Consider the following 16,656-nt stretch of genomic DNA (forward strand, 5'->3'; position numbering starts at 1 on the left):
CAGGTTTGTTTGGTGACTCTGATAATAATTGAATCCTGGTTAAATGGCAGGCAAAGGACTGCTATCTGGAGTGCAGATATCAGATTTATTTGTATTTTCTGTTTTGCAGAAATAGATATGCTTTTGGTTTAAAGGTGTCAAAAGGGTGAAGCCACTCCTAAAAATGTTAACTAAATAGCAGCTCCACCGCTATTGTAAAAAAAATGACATTAATGGCATATTTGGAAGAAAATAATTCTGTAATAATATTGAAAATCAATTGTTATTTTTATTAAAGCCAAGTCTAAAGTATTTACTTCATACTTAGTTTATTACAGTACTTAAAGAACACGAACAATCGCACAAGTTTACGAAAGATATTCGCCAGAATTCTACCGCCTCGCCCATCATGGAATCGGAGCAGGCAAGGGATGGACAACGGAAATGTCCATTGACATCAGGCGGGAATTTCCGGTCTCGCTCAAGTGAGGCCATAAAATCCCGCCCATTGGGTGGGATTTACCGTCCCCCATGCAGGATGTTTTCTGCTGGCGGAAGCAGCTCGGCATCAGCCGCCGCCAGGATCTTCCAGTCCCACCAATGTCTACGGCTTTTTGCGCGGATCGCCGCTGGGGAACTCTCCCATTGTCAACGAGCTTTTCGGCTGCGTTGCGGAATCTCCCGCAATGGTTCCAGCCACAGCGGGGCCGGAGAATCCCAGCAGTTATTACAGCTCCCGGATGTTGGGACTAAAAGTTGCTTGCGTGGAAAATATCCGGGCTGGGAAATTCTGGCCATTCACATCCAACCGCCGCTGCGAGCGAGGACGGAGAATTTGGCGCTCAGCTAAATCGCCATTCACTACAGCAGGATCAGAAAATACCACCAGCGCGAACATCCGGAAAATTCCACCCCTGTTTTCATATAGAGCATCACTGTGTGCAGTGGTCAGTGCTTCCCCCTCATCTGATCATTGACCTCATTGCTGACCATGGATTCATAGAATCATAGAATCCCTACACTGCAGAAGGAGGCCATTCGGCCCATCGAGTCTGCACCGACTACAATCCCATTCAGGCCCTATCCCCATAACCCCACATATTTACTCTGCTAATCCCCTGGCACTAGGGGCAATTTAGCATGGACCTAGCCTGCATATCTTTGAATTGTGGGAGGAAACCGGAGCACCCAGAGGAAACCCACGCAGACACAGGGAGAATGTGAAAACTCCACGCAGACAGTGACCCGAGGCTAGAATTGAACCCAGGTCCCTGGCGCTGTGAGGTAGCAGTGCTAACCACTGTGCCACCGTGCCGCATTGCTATGTGCAAATATCCTGCTGCACTCGCTACATTACAAACAGTGAATATGCTGCAAAAGTGCTTTGTGACATTCTGAGATCACGCAAATAGTTATATGTAATGATGCACTCTCAGAGACTTCATTCGTGAACAAAAATGGATTTATTTACTGATCTTCAACTCTGCCAGGAACAACCCCTCCCTCTGGGGTGATTCCCCACTCTGAGTCCCGGTTGGTCACCCAGGTCAGGTGACCCTTACTCTGCTGCGTTGCCCTTAAAGGGACAATCACCACACTATTGATCTTCTTTTGACTTGTCTATTGGACGCACATTTAAGAAATCCATTGCATCTGAAGCACTTTGGAATATTGCGGAGAGGGGGGCAATAATGCATTATATAAATGCAAATCTTTTCTTCAACTGAATTACATCTGATCAAACTCTGTAAGTGGCTTTGTTATTGACCCCATCAGGAAAACTATATACAACATTCAAACTCTGGTGATACAATCCATGTTTTACCGATGGAAGTGCTGCAGAAGGACTGGGAGTTAGGTTGGGATCCAAAATTAGCAGGTCCCAGTTTGAATTTAGGAGTGATTCAGATGTCTTACAAGGACTCGAGCCTCTGCTTGCTCCAAACAAGACCATATTTACACTGGTTGCAAAATGTCTTTGCCCAAACAGGTGGAACATTAGATTCCAAACACAGGCAGGAAAATTTAACACAAGTGCAAAGAATTAAGAATATGTTAGACTCTCCAAATGATTCAGATTGCACAGGACAACTGAGCAGTCCTCCACCAGGCCTTTTAGACATAATGTACTTTAACCATTTATTTATTCTACACAAGTTGTGTTTAAAACTATTTATATCCAGTATGATGCAGTCCCAGTCCACAATCACAGGACTGGATGCTCACAGAATATCCAATCTTTCCTTCAACATATTTTGAACATGAGTTAAATTACGCTGGTACAAGTTGAACTTGATTAGCTATTGTCAACGTTGCTGAATAATTCAATTAAAATCAAGGATTGTCTGTTTATATCAGGTTCTGATGTGGAGATGCCAGCATTGGACTGGGGTAAGCACAGTAAGAGGTCTCACAACACCAGGTTAAAGTCCAACAGGTTTATTTGGTGTCACGAGCTTTTGGAGCGCTGCTCCGAGTCACTCACCTGATGAAGGGGAAGCACTCCGAAAGCTCGTGCTACCAAATAAACCTGTTGGACTTTAACCTAGTGTTGTGAGACTTCTTACTGTACCAGATTCTAGCTGGAGTGTTTCCTAACTAGGTGATACTTTCCTATGACCTTTCCTAGTTACAACACACACAGTTATGGCAATTATCAGGCACACAGCAATGACAATCGCACCAGCTACCAGGACAATTTCTGTGATGTTAACTATTATGGTTGTATGAGGTGTAGTAACTGGGAGAGGTGTAGTAGCTGGGAGAGGTGTAGTAACTGGGAGATGTGTAGTAGCTGGGGGAGATGTAGGCAGAATTGATGGGACCACTTGGGGCAATAATAAAGCAGCCTGCGCTATATTGGATAACTCGGAAGTGTGATTTGCCTTATCAAATGCACGAATTGCAAAGTAGATTACTGTCCCATTTTTCAACTCGATGTTCTCAGATACATTGAATGTTTCCTCGGAACTGGCGATGTTCGGCTGCAGATCGGTGGTGTTCACACTTTGAGCATTTGGAAAATCATCTTTTAGCTGCGTAAAGTTTTTGCTCAACCTTATTTCATAGTGGGAAGCTAAAAGAAGAGAAATGAGAAATATCAATGCAAGTTAATGTTTCATTTAGGCTCTTGAAGCTCTCCGCTGATGGACGGTCAGCATTGCTAAAGTAGCTAAGCGACGGAAATTGCAGTAAGGAACTGAATGGCAAAACTAAGCAAAGTCAGGAATAATAGAAAACCATTCAGCCCAACAAACATGATTTGGCCGGAATTCTCCGACCTCGCCTCGGCTGGGATTCTCCGGTCCTGCTGCAGTGAACCCAGATTTCACTGAGCGCCAAATTCTCCGTTCTCACTGGCAGCAGTAGTGGGGTGTGCGGGACCGGAGAATTCCGGCCCTTATTAGAACTCTTCCATTGTAATATCCACACCCTCCCCCTCCCCCCAACCCCTGTTACAATTTTGGGTCTACCTTTGGTATTCTCGAAGGTTCAGTGGTACTGAACCTTAGAGAACTAGTGGACACTAATAGTGGTCCATGGGTGCCTTATGGTTAGACACGGATCTGATTACACTAAAAAAAGGGCCTCGAAGATTCGCAATCGGCCGTACGCCAGTCGCGAGTCCCACTAAAGGCCCCCTGCTGGTGACTCCCGGCCCACTGCATGACTCGGGACGCGCAGCGAACTTGGAGAATCCCGGCCATAGTCTTTTTGTGAACGTTAAATGAATTCAATATCTCATGATCACAGAAATATGCGAGTGAAGAAAATATCTCCCTAACTGAGCAACTGCATATATGAAAGGCGGCACTATGGCACAGTGGTTAGCATTGCTGCCTCACAGCGCCAGGGACCCGGATTCAGTTCCGGCCTCGGGTCACTGTCTGTGTGGAGTTTACATGACCTCCCTGTGTCTGTGTGGGTTTTCTCCCGGTGCTCCAATTTCCTCCCACAGTCCAAAGATATGCGGGTTAGGTTTATTGGCCACAGTAAATTGACCCTAGTGTGAGGGAGATTAACACAGGGTAAATATGTGGGGTTATGGGAGTAGGGCTTGTGGGGTTGTCGTCGGTGCAGACTCGATGGGCTGAATGGCCTCCTTCTGCACTGTAGGGATTCTATGAAACCGGCTGAACAAGGCATTGACTGAATGATAAAATATTTTATGGGGGAATCTAGTACCAAAGTAGGCAGCGAGCTCAGTGATGGCATCGTTTAATGTATAATTTGAAATATAATTTACCATTTCCTTGATCAAAGTCATCGCCTGGTGCTGTCCACCTCAGCTGGATTTTATCTTCAACTATTATTGCCTTCAGATCCATAATTTTACTCGGAGGATATCTGTCAGGGAGAGGCCCTGCAGGAACCTGGCTTACAAAACACGTCCCCCCCGATTTCACCCTGTTGAAGCTTCCCAACTGTGTCTGAGAATCATCACCATCAACTGGAGGCTTTGGTGGGTTTGGCTGAATCTGGCCTGCAAGAAAAGCAAAGGAGACATTTCAGAAATGACACTGGAAAGACTTTTGTTTTATTTGCTCGCTAGCATTTATTCCTCGTCCCTAATTACTCTTGAGAAGGTGGTGGTGTGTTGCCTTTTTGAACCGCTGCAGTGCATCTGATGCAGCCGCCCCCACGGTGCTGCCAGGGAAGGGCCGTTGTCATGGACAAATGACAGCGAATTTTGACAATTTCAGCGGTAATACCACTGCAAAATCTGGGCCAACAAACCTGTTTGCTTGTTTCGGTATATGGTAAGACTCTAATGCGATAGGGTTATAATCCTTGAAGGGTCAGATCAGATGAGTCAAAGAATCTTCCACAACTGAAGGCACCTTGTTTGGTTGATTTTATTAGTGTCACAAGTAGGCTTACATTAACACTGCAATCAAGTTATTGTTAAAATCTCCTAGTCGCCACACTCTGGCGCCTGTTCGGGTACACTGAGGGAGAATTTAGCACCTAACCAGCATGTCTTTCAGACTTTGGCAGGAAACCGGAGCACCCGGAGGAAACCCACGCAGACATGGGGAGAACATGCAGACTCCGCACGTACAGTGACTCGAACTGGGGTCCCTGGTGCTGTGAGGCAGCGGTGCTAACCACTGCCATTGTGCCTTGGCACGGTGGCACAATGAAACCAATAGTGCTTGACATAAAGACTAAAATTGCTTTTATGTATTGGTAGAATGTGATCAATACCGCACTTATTGTCCATTTGGGGCTGCCATTGTTTTGCAACCTAAGTGATTGCCAGACCATCTCTGAGGACATTGGTCATTTGCATGGCAGCATTAATGACCTAGTTGGGTTTTTTTGAGTTTTAAATAATAGTTCAGCAGAGTACATGGCCATTTTCCCCGTGCTAATGCGCAAATTAGAAATTAAATAGATTATTAAACCATTGATCCTGTTGAGGTGGAAACCCATTACTTTTGAGTTATTAGTCTAGTGCCATAATTATGACCATCACTACTGAAAGAACAAGCATTTATATGATAATTTTACAGGGACATGATCAAGAAATTAATGCAAAGATGAAGAATGAAGTGTGAGGACCAAATGTTTGTTCAACAAGGATTTCACTGAGGGGCTCATAGAATCTCTATGGTGCAGAGGAGGACCATTAGAAACATAGAAAATAGGAGCAGGAGGAGGCCATTTGGCCCTTCGAGCCTTCAAAGCCAATTAAATCATTGAGTCTACACCGACTCTCCAACAGAGCTTCTTACCCAAGTCCATCCCTCATCCTATCCCTGAAACCCCACGCATTTACCACAATCCACCTAACCTGCACATCTTGGGACACTAAGGGCCCGATTTTACCATTGAGTCGGGTGTGAAGCTATTAACGCGATCCGTGCCTGCGTCCGCGCAGATTGCCACTTAACCGAAACCTGGGAATAGTGGCAATCCAATTCATGCCCGAAACGGGCGCAACGGCGATTTAAATGCATTTGCATGCATTTAAATTGAATTAATGAACTGCCTGCCCAACTTTATCAGCATTTCCCCCTTTACCATCGCGTTCGCCGATCCGGAATCGCACCGAAATGAACCTGCTGAATAAAAGTCTGAATCGGGTGCTCCAGCTGCTGAAGGGCGCGTTCAGAGCTTCCAACGGCTCCCTGACTCAGATCAGTGGTGGAGGGTAGGAGGGAGGCGGGTCAGATCATTCTCTGGTTGGGTGGGGCGAGGGGAGTGAGGCCAGATGGTGGAGGGGAGGAGGAGAAGGTGGGTCAGGTGTATCTCTGGCGGGGAGGGGTGGGGTAGGGCCGATCGTTGGGTCGGGGGGGGACGGGGGGACGCTGTTCATTGTCTGGTGGGGAGAGAGGAGGAGGCAGGTCAGATGTTCATCTGGGGAGGGGCGGTGAGTGAGGCCAAATCGTTGTCTGTGGGGGTGGGGGGTGGCGGTGAGTGAGGCCAGACCATTCTCTGGCAGGGTTGGGGGGGGGGGTATGGATGAGGCCAAATCGTTGTCTGGGTTCGGGGGGGGGTTGTGAGTGAAGCCAGACCATTCTCTGGGGGAGGATGAGTGAGGCCAGATCGTTGTCTGGGGTGGGGGTGGAGGGCGGTGAGTGAGGCCAGACCATTCTCTGGGGGGGGATGGATGAAGCCAGATCGTTGTCTTGGAGGAGTTGGGGGGGGGTGAGTGAAGCCAGACTATTCTCTGGGGGGGGTGGGGTGATGAGTGAGGCCAGATCGCTGTCTGGTGGGGGGGTGGGGTGGGAGAATGTGAGTGAGGCCAGATCATTCTCTGAGGCGGGGGGGGGTGGAGGGAGGCAGATAAGATGTATCTCTGGTGGGGGGGGGATGCCAGATCGCTCACTGGTGGATGGGGGCAGAGGGGTCCGCTGCCACTCTGCGGGCGATCGGTGGGGGGGAAGGGGGCAGGGGGTCGTGATCGGTCTGGGTAGCGGGGGGGTGTGGATAAGGGGGACAGTGATGTCTGTGGGGGCCATCGCTCCCGCTTTTCGCCCCTGGGCCGCTTTCTCTGCTTTCTGCGGCCCGGGAGCGAACTGACACGGGTGCGCTTTTTCAAATTTTTTCCAACTGCGCATACGCAGTTCAGAGCTCCGATCGCTTCGGGCGTGATAAGCCCCGCCCACAGCACGAATGGGACCCGCGATTTCTTTTTCAGGCTGAGTGCGTATGGGGGCACCTGAAAGCAGATTTCTAAGTCGGATCTGCATTCCGCCCAGATTCAGCACTTAGAATGAAAATGGTAAAATCAGGCCCTAAGTGACAACTTATCATGGCCAATCCACCTAACGTCCAAATCTTTGGACTGTGGGAGGAAACCAGAGCACCTGGAGGAAACCCATGCAGACACGGGAAGAACATGCAAACTCCACACAGACAGTCACCCAAGGCTGGAATTGAACCCGGGTCCCTGGTGCTGTGAGGCAGCAGTGCTAACCACTGTGGCACGTGTTGCCACATGTAGAGAGGGAACTCCAGAACTTGGCGTCTAGGCGGTTGAAGGCACAGCCATCAGTGACAGGGCTAAGGGAGTGGGATGCATAAGAGACCAGAGACAGAAGAATTGCGAGTTGGTGCTCACAAAGCTCAGATGTTGCAGAGGTGAGGAGGGGTGAGACCATGAAAATTTTTTAAAATTTGAGGTATTGAGAGAACGAAAAGCTAATATCAGCCAATGAAGATAGGGGTAATGGGTGAGTGTGACCTAGTGTGGGTTGGGATGTAGGTTTCCGCTGAGTTGATGTACAAGGATGGTGAAAAATGTCCATGACATCATTGGATTTGTCAAGTGTGATGGTGGCAAAGTCATGGATGGAAGTTTTGAGAGCAAAGAAGCTGAGATAGGGACAGAAACAGGTAACATTACACTACAATGACAAGTACGTATATTATCCCATCAATACGTTACCATTTTGTACATATCCTGGGATGTACATAGCACGGCTTTCCTTCCTGGTTGTTAAGCTTGCTATTCCATCTTTTCCTTGGACAGATACCTTAACGCTGTATCTCCCATTACCACCAAAACTAGTGAAGTACCGAGAATAAACACCATCATTCTTAACAGCGTCACTCCCTGAAGATAAAAAGTCAAATAAATTGTCAACAACGGTGTTGAATGTATAGAAAATTAACTTATCTGATGACGATGCTTTGCTTCACTCACAATGAAAAATACCCGATTGTTAAGTGACTTCCATAACAATGGAGGTATTTACCTGAACCGTCATCCAATAGCGCGAGATCTACAGAGAAACCATCAGCTCGCTCCACCGTGGCCTTCACATTTGCCCAAACAACAGGCAGAAAGCCTTGACTGACCTCTGCAAAAATGACCAGTGGGTTCGGCCAGGCTGTTGTATCTTGACCGAGGTGCGCATTGACTGTGACTGGGGGAACTTTCTGATCTGCTGCCCTGGATGTTACCGTGATGGTTATGACCTGAACTCCTGTTGCTCGGTTTTGTATTGCGTAGGTCCAGGCTCCTGTCTGATGGAAGACATGTCATTTTAATTTAAAGTCACAGGACCAAAAGTAAAACACAGAGAAAATCAAACAGCATAGTCCAACGAGAACCATACCTGTGCCTTGCCAGTAATTGCAAGTCGAGCTGTAAGTAATATTTTGTCAACCTCAAAGTTTGCAATGGGATAAGTCTTTCCAGTGGGGTCACGGACTAAAACAAAGGGTAAACCAATCTGCCACGTGATTACAAAGAATGTGTTGTTCCCAACTGTTTTATCGATGAAAACCGTACCATTGAACCAACCGTAATTGTTTATCTTCTTTCCAGTACTTTCCAGCTGCAGGAAAACAGAAGAATTATTTTTTTTAATACCAAAGCACCTGTTAGCAGAAAGCCAAAAATTGGAAAGTCGTTCTCAGAAGGGTGATCCAAACCTGGATTGACTGCTGACTCATGTTACCATTTCCTGATACTAATCCAGTGAATGCGTCAATTAATCCATTTTCATTCAAATTATCAGTAGCTGAAAACTTCAAACCTCCTAAAGAATTAAGATTAAAAATGATACAATCAACGTAGTGCTCACAACTGACTGGAATAAAGGACAAATAAAGCACAAATTAGAATCATAAGGTATAGAAGAGGCCCTTCAGTCCATTGAGTCTGTGCCGACACGCGAGAACCACCTGACCTCCCACCTAATCCCATTTACCAGCACTTGGCCCATAGCCTTAGAAACATAGAAACGAGAAGCAGGAGTTGGCCATCCGGCCCTTCGAGCCTGCTCCACCATTCATTTTGATCATGGCTGATCATCATATTCAATATCTTGATCCTGCCTTCCCCCTATATCCCTTTAGCCCCAAGAGCTATATCTAATTTCTTCTTGAAATCAGACAACGTTTTGGCCTCAACTACATTCTGTGGCAGTGAATTCCATACATTCACTACATTCTGGGTGAAGAAATTTCTCCTCACCTCAGTCCTAAAAGGTTTACCCCTTATCCTCAAAGTATGACCCCTAGTTCTCCCCCACCATTGGGAACATTCTTTCTGAATCTACCCTGTTAGAATTTTATACGTTTCTATGAGATCCCCACTCACTCTTCTAAACATCAGCGAATATAGTCCGAACCAACTTAGTCTCTACTCAGATGACTAGACCTGCTATCCCATGAATCAGCCTGGTAAACCTTCTCTGTCCTCCCTCTATAGCAAGGACAACTTTCCTCAGATAAGGACACCAAAATGTTATGATGTGCCAAGTGCTCAAAGAATCACAAAGTCTAATAATAAAGCCGAGAATAAAAAGGACTGAAAGTAGAAGTATCTGTTGGCAATTTGTTGGGGTGACATTAAGTGGGATAAAACCAGGTGTGGTGAATGGATAAGGTAACCTTTGAATTTGATCTTGGCAATTAGGTAGGGAGTCAAAATATAAGTACTTATAAACAAAACATAGCTCACACATACTGTATTATGTGCTCGGTGCTGAAGTGACAGTTACTTCTGCACTTTACTTACTTGTACCTGAAACAATTCATTCAGTTAAAGTACAGAAACATATCATTCAGCCCAATTGGCCTTTGTTGGTGTTAATGTAGCACACAGTACACTCCTCCCACTCTATTCACCTCACCCATCAACATGCTTTCTGCCTCATGAGTTTACCTAATTTCCCCTAATTTATGATCATCGAACCACAGAATCCCTACAGAACAGAAGGAGGCCATTCGGCCCATCGAGTCTGTGCCGACCACAAACCCACCCAGGCCCTATTCCCATAACCCCACATTTTTGCCCTGTTAATCCGCCTGACACTAAGGGTCAATTTAGTATGGCCAATCAACCTAACCCGCGTATCTTTGGACTGTGGGAGGAAACTGGCATTCAGCATGCTTGGTTTCATCTGTCAGAACATTGAATACAGGATTTGAGACGTCTTGTTGAAGTTGTACAAGACATTGGTAAGGCTACACTAGGAGTACTATATGCAATTCTGGTCACCCTATTATAGAAAGGATATTATTAAACTAGAAAGAGTGCAGAAAAGATTTATTAGGATGCTACTGGGACTTGATGGATTGAGTTATAAGGAGAGACTGAATAGACTGGGACTTTTTTCTCTGGAGCGTAGGAGGCTGAGGGGTGACCTTATAGAGGTCTATAAAATAATGAGGGGCATAAACAAGGTTGATAGTCAATATCTTTTCCCAAAGGTAGGGGAGTCTAAAACTAGAGGGCAAAGGTTTAAGGTGAGAGGGGAGAGATACAAAAGTATCCAGAGGGGCAATTTTTTCACACAGAGGGTAGTGAGTGTCTGGAACAAGCTGCCAGAGGTGGGTAGAGGTGGGTACAATTTTGTCTTTTAAAAAGCATTTAGATAGTTACATGGGTACGATGGGTATAGAGGGATATGGGCCAAATGCGGGCAATTGGGATTAGCTTAGGGGTTTTAAAAAAAAGGGCGGCATGGACAAGTTGGGCCAAAGGGCCTGTTTCCATGCTGTAAACCTCTATGACTCTATAAATGCGTGGGGTTATGGAGTTAGGGCAGGGGGGTGCCTGGGTAAAATGCTCTATTAGAGAGTCGGTGCAGATTCAATGGGCTGAATGGCTTTTTTCTGCACTGTAGGGATTCCATGATCCTATTAAAGAGCTAAACACCACTGACATTAACTTTCTTTAATATTTGCAATGTTACAATGATGCTCAGAGAAAGTTACTTGTGCTGGTTACAGGACAGTGAATTATTCGAGTAACTAAAGCTGTGTCGACTCTGGCTGGAATCCGGTTTTCCTCTGATAATTTATGTAAATTGTCATTCTGCATATTTAAGTCTGTTTATAATGAGCCAATTATGTGGAACATCAGAATCCAATGCCCAATGACCAAATGTCCACAGATGCATACTTTAGAGCAGAAAGTCACAAGCATAGTGCCTTGGAGTTGGAGCGGTGAATGAATTCCTCTACCGCCCCCACCTCACCCTCTGCCTTGGGACACCCTGAGCTGAGGGAAGGCACAGCTCCATTGGGAGTTCTTTATTTCATTCCAACCTGGAATGTCGCTGGTTTGTAAAAGTCAAGGCACTCGCTGAATCATCTTGGGAGCCCATAAAAAATGCACTTCCATCTTAATAAGTGAATATGAGGTATATCCAAAGGTACTTTAAACCACCAGTTCATCTAATTCCTGCATTACGTTTAAAGTTTATTTATTAGTGTTACAAGTATGCTTACATTAACACTGCAATGGGCGGCATGGTGTCACAGTGGTTCGCACTGCCACCTCACAGCACCAGGGACCTGGGTTCGATTCCCGGCTTGGGTGGAGTTTGCACATTCTCCCCCTGGTTGCATGGGGTGGTCCAGTTTCCTCCCACAGTCTGAAAGATATGCCAGTGAGGTGCATTGACCCGAACAGGCGATGGAGTGTGGCGACTAGGGGAATTTCACAGTAACTTCATTGCAATGTTAATGTAAACCTTACCTGTGACTAATAAATAAACTTTAACTTTAACAGTAAAGTTACTGTGAAAATCCCCTAGTTGCCACAACAAATCTGTCTGTTTCGGTGTATGGTAAGACTTCAATGCAATAGGGTTATTATCCTTGAAAGGTCATTTAAGGTGACTCAAAGAATCTTCTACAACTGAACGTACCTTGTTTGGTCTATTTTATTATTGTCACAAGTAGGCTTACATTAACACTGCCATGAAGTTACTGTGAAAATCCCCTAGTCGCCACAGTCCAGTGCCTGTTCGGGTACACTGAGGGAGAATTTAACTTGGACAATGTACCTAACCAGCATATCTTTCGGACTATGGGAGGAAACCGGAGCACCGGAGGAAACCCACGTAGACACAGGGAGGGGACGCAGACTCCACACAGACAGCGACCCAAGCCAGAAATCAAACCCGGGTCCCTGGCATTGTAAGGCAGCGCTGCTAACCACTGTGCCAACGTGCCGCCCTAGTTTTCTACTCAAATCAAATTGAATTATTGATCAGCAGTAAATATCACTTGCCTGTCATATTTGACAGCTTTTCCAATCCTGCAACCGCATATCGTCCTAATGCTATAGTGTGGACAATTGCGCCACTCTGTTCAACCTCTGTGAAGCAACTGCTTATTCCACTGTCCTCCCCATCAGTCAGCAGAACAATTTCATCACCGTGTGTGGCACCGTCATCGCCACAAAGCACCTGCAAAACAGTTGGTTATTGTCAACATGGGAACAAGTGGAATAATTGTGTAGAGAGTAATAGGGTTATTGAAAAATTTACAGGATTTCAGTACCTACCTGAAAGCCAGTTCGGACCCCTGCACAGATATTAGTTCCCCCACTAGCTGATGTAGGTAGAAGTTTTTCAAGCTCTTTCCGTGCATTTTCACCCTCAATTACTTTCAGCGGTGATGCAGAAACTGCGGAACTGCTAAAAGTAACAATGCCAACCTGTGATTGGTCTTCAATGATCTGTCGCAAGAATATCCCAGCTGCCTGTCTGAGCCTTTGAATTCGGTTTTCCTGTTTACAAAAGGAACTCAAGTCAGACTCGAAACCCAACCTCCCTCATTGTCAGCCATCTTCGTATTTTTATGCTCGGTTTTTAAGGGACTAACAGGACGCTTCTTTCAAGGCAATTTTACACAATCTCCATCGCTTGCTTTGTGGAATGAAGTCCAATCAGAATTCAGGGGCACAGTGGCACAGTGGTTAGCATTGCTGCCTCACAGCGCCAGGGACCTGGGTTTGATTCCTGGCTTGGGTCACTGTCTGTGTGGAGTCTGCACGTGTCTCCATGGGTTTCGTCCAGGTGCTCCGGCTTCCTCCCACGGTTTGAAAGACGTGCTGGTTAGGTGTATTGGCCACACTAAACTCTCCCGAACTGGCGCTGGAGTGTGGCAACTAGGGGATTTTCACAATAACTTTGTTGCAGTGTTAATGGAAGCCTACTTGTGACTAATAATTTAACTTTAACTTTAGCACATTGTCTAACCTGAAACGACAGCGTGGTTCTGCGGGAGTGCCGCACTGATAGGCTCTCTGGATGAGATGTCAAACAAAACAACTATGGCCTTGTTGATGGGAAAGCTTTTAGAAATGATATCGGCTGGAATTTTACCTTCCCCCCCACCCCCCCACGGGAATCGGAGCGGGAGAGGGGCGGACCATGGAAAGGTCCTTTGACCTCGGGCGGGATTTAATGATTTCTGGACGAGCAGGCCGTAAAATCCCGCCCGATAAACCAGAATAAAATTAGCTCTCACTTGGACAAGTGTAGATGAACTAAGGAATACCTTCATTCAATAAAAAAACAGTAAGTGCTGGAGATACGTGGATAGCGATTCTGTGGAGAGAAACACAATTGACATTACAAGTCCATGACCTTTAATTCCCAATTGATACTGCCTGACCTGCTGAATAATGGCGACATTTTCTTTATTTCAGATTACCGGCATCTGCAATATTTTGCTCTTGTATTTGTGTCCAATAGGATTTGTTAAAGGCAAATTGCATTGATCGGAACCGATTGATAATTTGGTGCGGTAAGAGAGAGGGCGGATGTGGGGAATGTCTTTGATATGGTACACATGGGGCGGGGTTTTCCGGCCACGTTCACCCCCAAAGCAGGAAAATTCCATTCAAGGTCAATAGACCTTTGCATGGTCTGTGTCCTGCCCGCTACAGTTCCCGTAAAGGGCAGAACGGGACAATTTCACCCAGGGACTTTCAAAAGATTTTCAACCAAGTGTCACATAATTGGCTTGCTAACAAAGTTGAAGGCATGTATAGTAACATAGATACAATGTTGACAGAAAACAGAGAGAGGTGGTAAATAGTTCTGTTTTTTATTGCCTGGAGGCAGGTACATCTTGGTGTTCCCTGGGTTAGCTTTCCTCAATCTATGATAAACTTTGGCGTACTATTTTAAAAATGTTTATTTATTAGTGTCACAAGTAGGCTTACATTAATACTGCAATGAAGTCACTGTGAAAATCCTCTCGTCGCCACACTCCAGTGCCTGTTCGGGTACACTGAGGGAGAATTTAGCATGGCCAATGCACCTAACCAGCACGTCTTTCGGACTGTGGGCAGAAACAGGAGCCCCCAGAGGAAACCCATGCAGACATGGGGAGAACATGCAGACTCCACACAGAAGGCGACCTGAGCCAGGAATTGAACCTGGATCCCTGGCGCTGTGAGGCAGCAGTGCTAACCACTGTGCCACCGTATAATCTGTAGTTGTTATAAAGCTCAGAAATATAGTGAACTGTGAAGAGGATAGTGATAGACTTCAAGAGGACATATTCCATTTGCCAATGGCAAGCCCATTCCTCAGAGTGTGTGTTCCTATATTTTATCACAACACGGTGGCACAGTGGTTAGCATTGCTGCCTCATAGCGGCAGGGTCCCGGGTTCAATTCCAGCCTTGGGTCATTGTCTGTGTGAAGTTTGCACATTCTCCCTGTCTGCGTGGGTTTCCTCCAGGTGCTCTGGTTTCCTCCCATAGTCCAAAGATGTGCGGGTTAGGTGCATTGGCCATGCTAAATTCTTCCTCAGTGTACCCGAACAGGCGTTGGAGTGTGGAAACTAGGGGGTTGTCACAGTGAGTTCATTGCAGTATTAATGTAAGCCTACTTGTGACACTACTAAATAAACCTTTTTTTAAATTTTAAAATAGTGCACCAAAGTTTATTATAGATTGAGGAAAGCTGTAATCTTGGTACCAATCCCAGGGAACACGAAGATGCCAAGCTAAATTGCCCCTTACTGTCAGGGGGACTGGCTGGGTAAATGCATGGGGTTATGGCAATGGGGCCTGGGTGGGATTGTGGTTGGTGCAGACTCGATGGACTGAATGGCCTCTTTCTGCACTGTAAGATTCTATGATTCTAACTGCACACACAATAAGGCATCATCCGCAAGTTTTGTAATTGTATTTTTGATTCCTGTACCCAAATCATTGATGCCAATGGTGAATCACTGTGATCCTGGTGCTAATGCTGGTGGAACACCACTTTGCATCATTTATCATAGCCACACTGCACCTATACAGGATCATACGCCCGACATCATCGTACATCATGGCTTGGGTGTGCGGGTCAGAGTTTCGGAACTTCTCTGATGAATGGCCATTTTGACCTCTGAGATGTCAATTCTGTTTCTATCCACTGATGCTGCCTAACCTGCTGAGCATTTCCAACTTTGTTTTAAAATTTCTGAATTGCTAGCTTGCTTCTAATTAAGTACCAGAAATAATCGAGTTCCTTTGGCATTTCTCCAGGGCCTGTAGAGAGGCATTTCCAAACCTTTTTTCATTATTGTTCATGGCACGATGAAATCATTTGACTGAGAAATGCAGTCCAGACCATCCATAAAGCGAGGGTTGACTGATTTACTGCAATGTTTTTATCATAAATTTATCATAGCGTAGAGGAGGCCCTTCGGCCCATCGAATCTGCACCTGCATGCATCCCCTGCATCGTTTAATGAACAATGGACAATCAAGACTGTGCATATTGGCCTTCACATAGCGTCAGTGTGAACCATCACCACAGCCTGAATCTTTCATCTGGAGGATGTGCACACTCGGTGGGACTGGTAGCCAATGTGAAACACGTTCTCCACTGCAGTCGGCCCCGGAGTGCACTTTCACACTGACTGGCCAATTAACGGACAGCCAGCCTGGGAAATGCTCAGCGCTGTCAGGGAGGGCCAGCATGGAGAAAAGGGAATGTGCGGGCAGGTGCTTCCCAATCCCTGTGGAGCTGTACCAAAAGTCCAATTACAATGGAAAAAAAAGCTGCAAGCAATGTCGAGGCAGCACATTCAAACACTCTGCTACCAGTCCCACCGAGTGCGCATATCCTCCAGGTGAAAGATTCAGGCTGTGATGATGGTTCACGCTGACGCGATGTGAAGGCCATTATGCACAGTCCTTATTCATCAAGAAGTCTCACAACACCAGGTTAAAGTCCAACAGGTTTATTTGGAATCATGAGCTTTCGGAGCACTGCTCCTTTATCAGGTGAGTAGGCAGGTGATGAAGGAGCAGCGCTCCAAAAGCTCGTGATACCAAATAAACCTGTTGGACTTTAACTTGATTTTGTGCGACACCTTACTGTGCCTATCCCAGTCCAACGCCGGCATCTCCACATCATTGTTCATCAAATGATGCAGGGAATCTTATTGAAACTTACAGGATACTGCGAGT

General features: G+C 46.0%; 1 protein-coding gene across 1 annotated transcript in view; it reads right to left on the reverse strand.

Annotated features, from left to right (window-relative positions):
* Nucleotides 1-244: 244 nt before the first annotated feature.
* LOC144497980 (calcium-activated chloride channel regulator 1-like) overlaps nucleotides 245-16,656 on the reverse strand; it is a 28,691-nt gene continuing 12,279 nt past the window's right edge. Inside the window, exons 7-14 of the mRNA XM_078219445.1 lie at nucleotides 12,740-12,964; nucleotides 12,464-12,641; nucleotides 8,869-8,975; nucleotides 8,550-8,771; nucleotides 8,187-8,457; nucleotides 7,877-8,044; nucleotides 4,226-4,462; nucleotides 245-3,055 (exon numbers count right to left, since the gene is read on the reverse strand). Of these exons, the coding sequence (XP_078075571.1) occupies nucleotides 2,574-3,055; nucleotides 4,226-4,462; nucleotides 7,877-8,044; nucleotides 8,187-8,457; nucleotides 8,550-8,771; nucleotides 8,869-8,975; nucleotides 12,464-12,641; nucleotides 12,740-12,964 (1,890 nt within the window). The 3' untranslated portion in view covers nucleotides 245-2,573. The remainder of the gene's footprint in view (nucleotides 3,056-4,225; nucleotides 4,463-7,876; nucleotides 8,045-8,186; nucleotides 8,458-8,549; nucleotides 8,772-8,868; nucleotides 8,976-12,463; nucleotides 12,642-12,739; nucleotides 12,965-16,656) is intronic.

The sequence above is a fragment of the Mustelus asterias genome, chromosome 8 (assembly GCF_964213995.1).
Source record: "Mustelus asterias chromosome 8, sMusAst1.hap1.1, whole genome shotgun sequence".
NCBI lineage: Eukaryota > Metazoa > Chordata > Chondrichthyes > Carcharhiniformes > Triakidae > Mustelus > Mustelus asterias.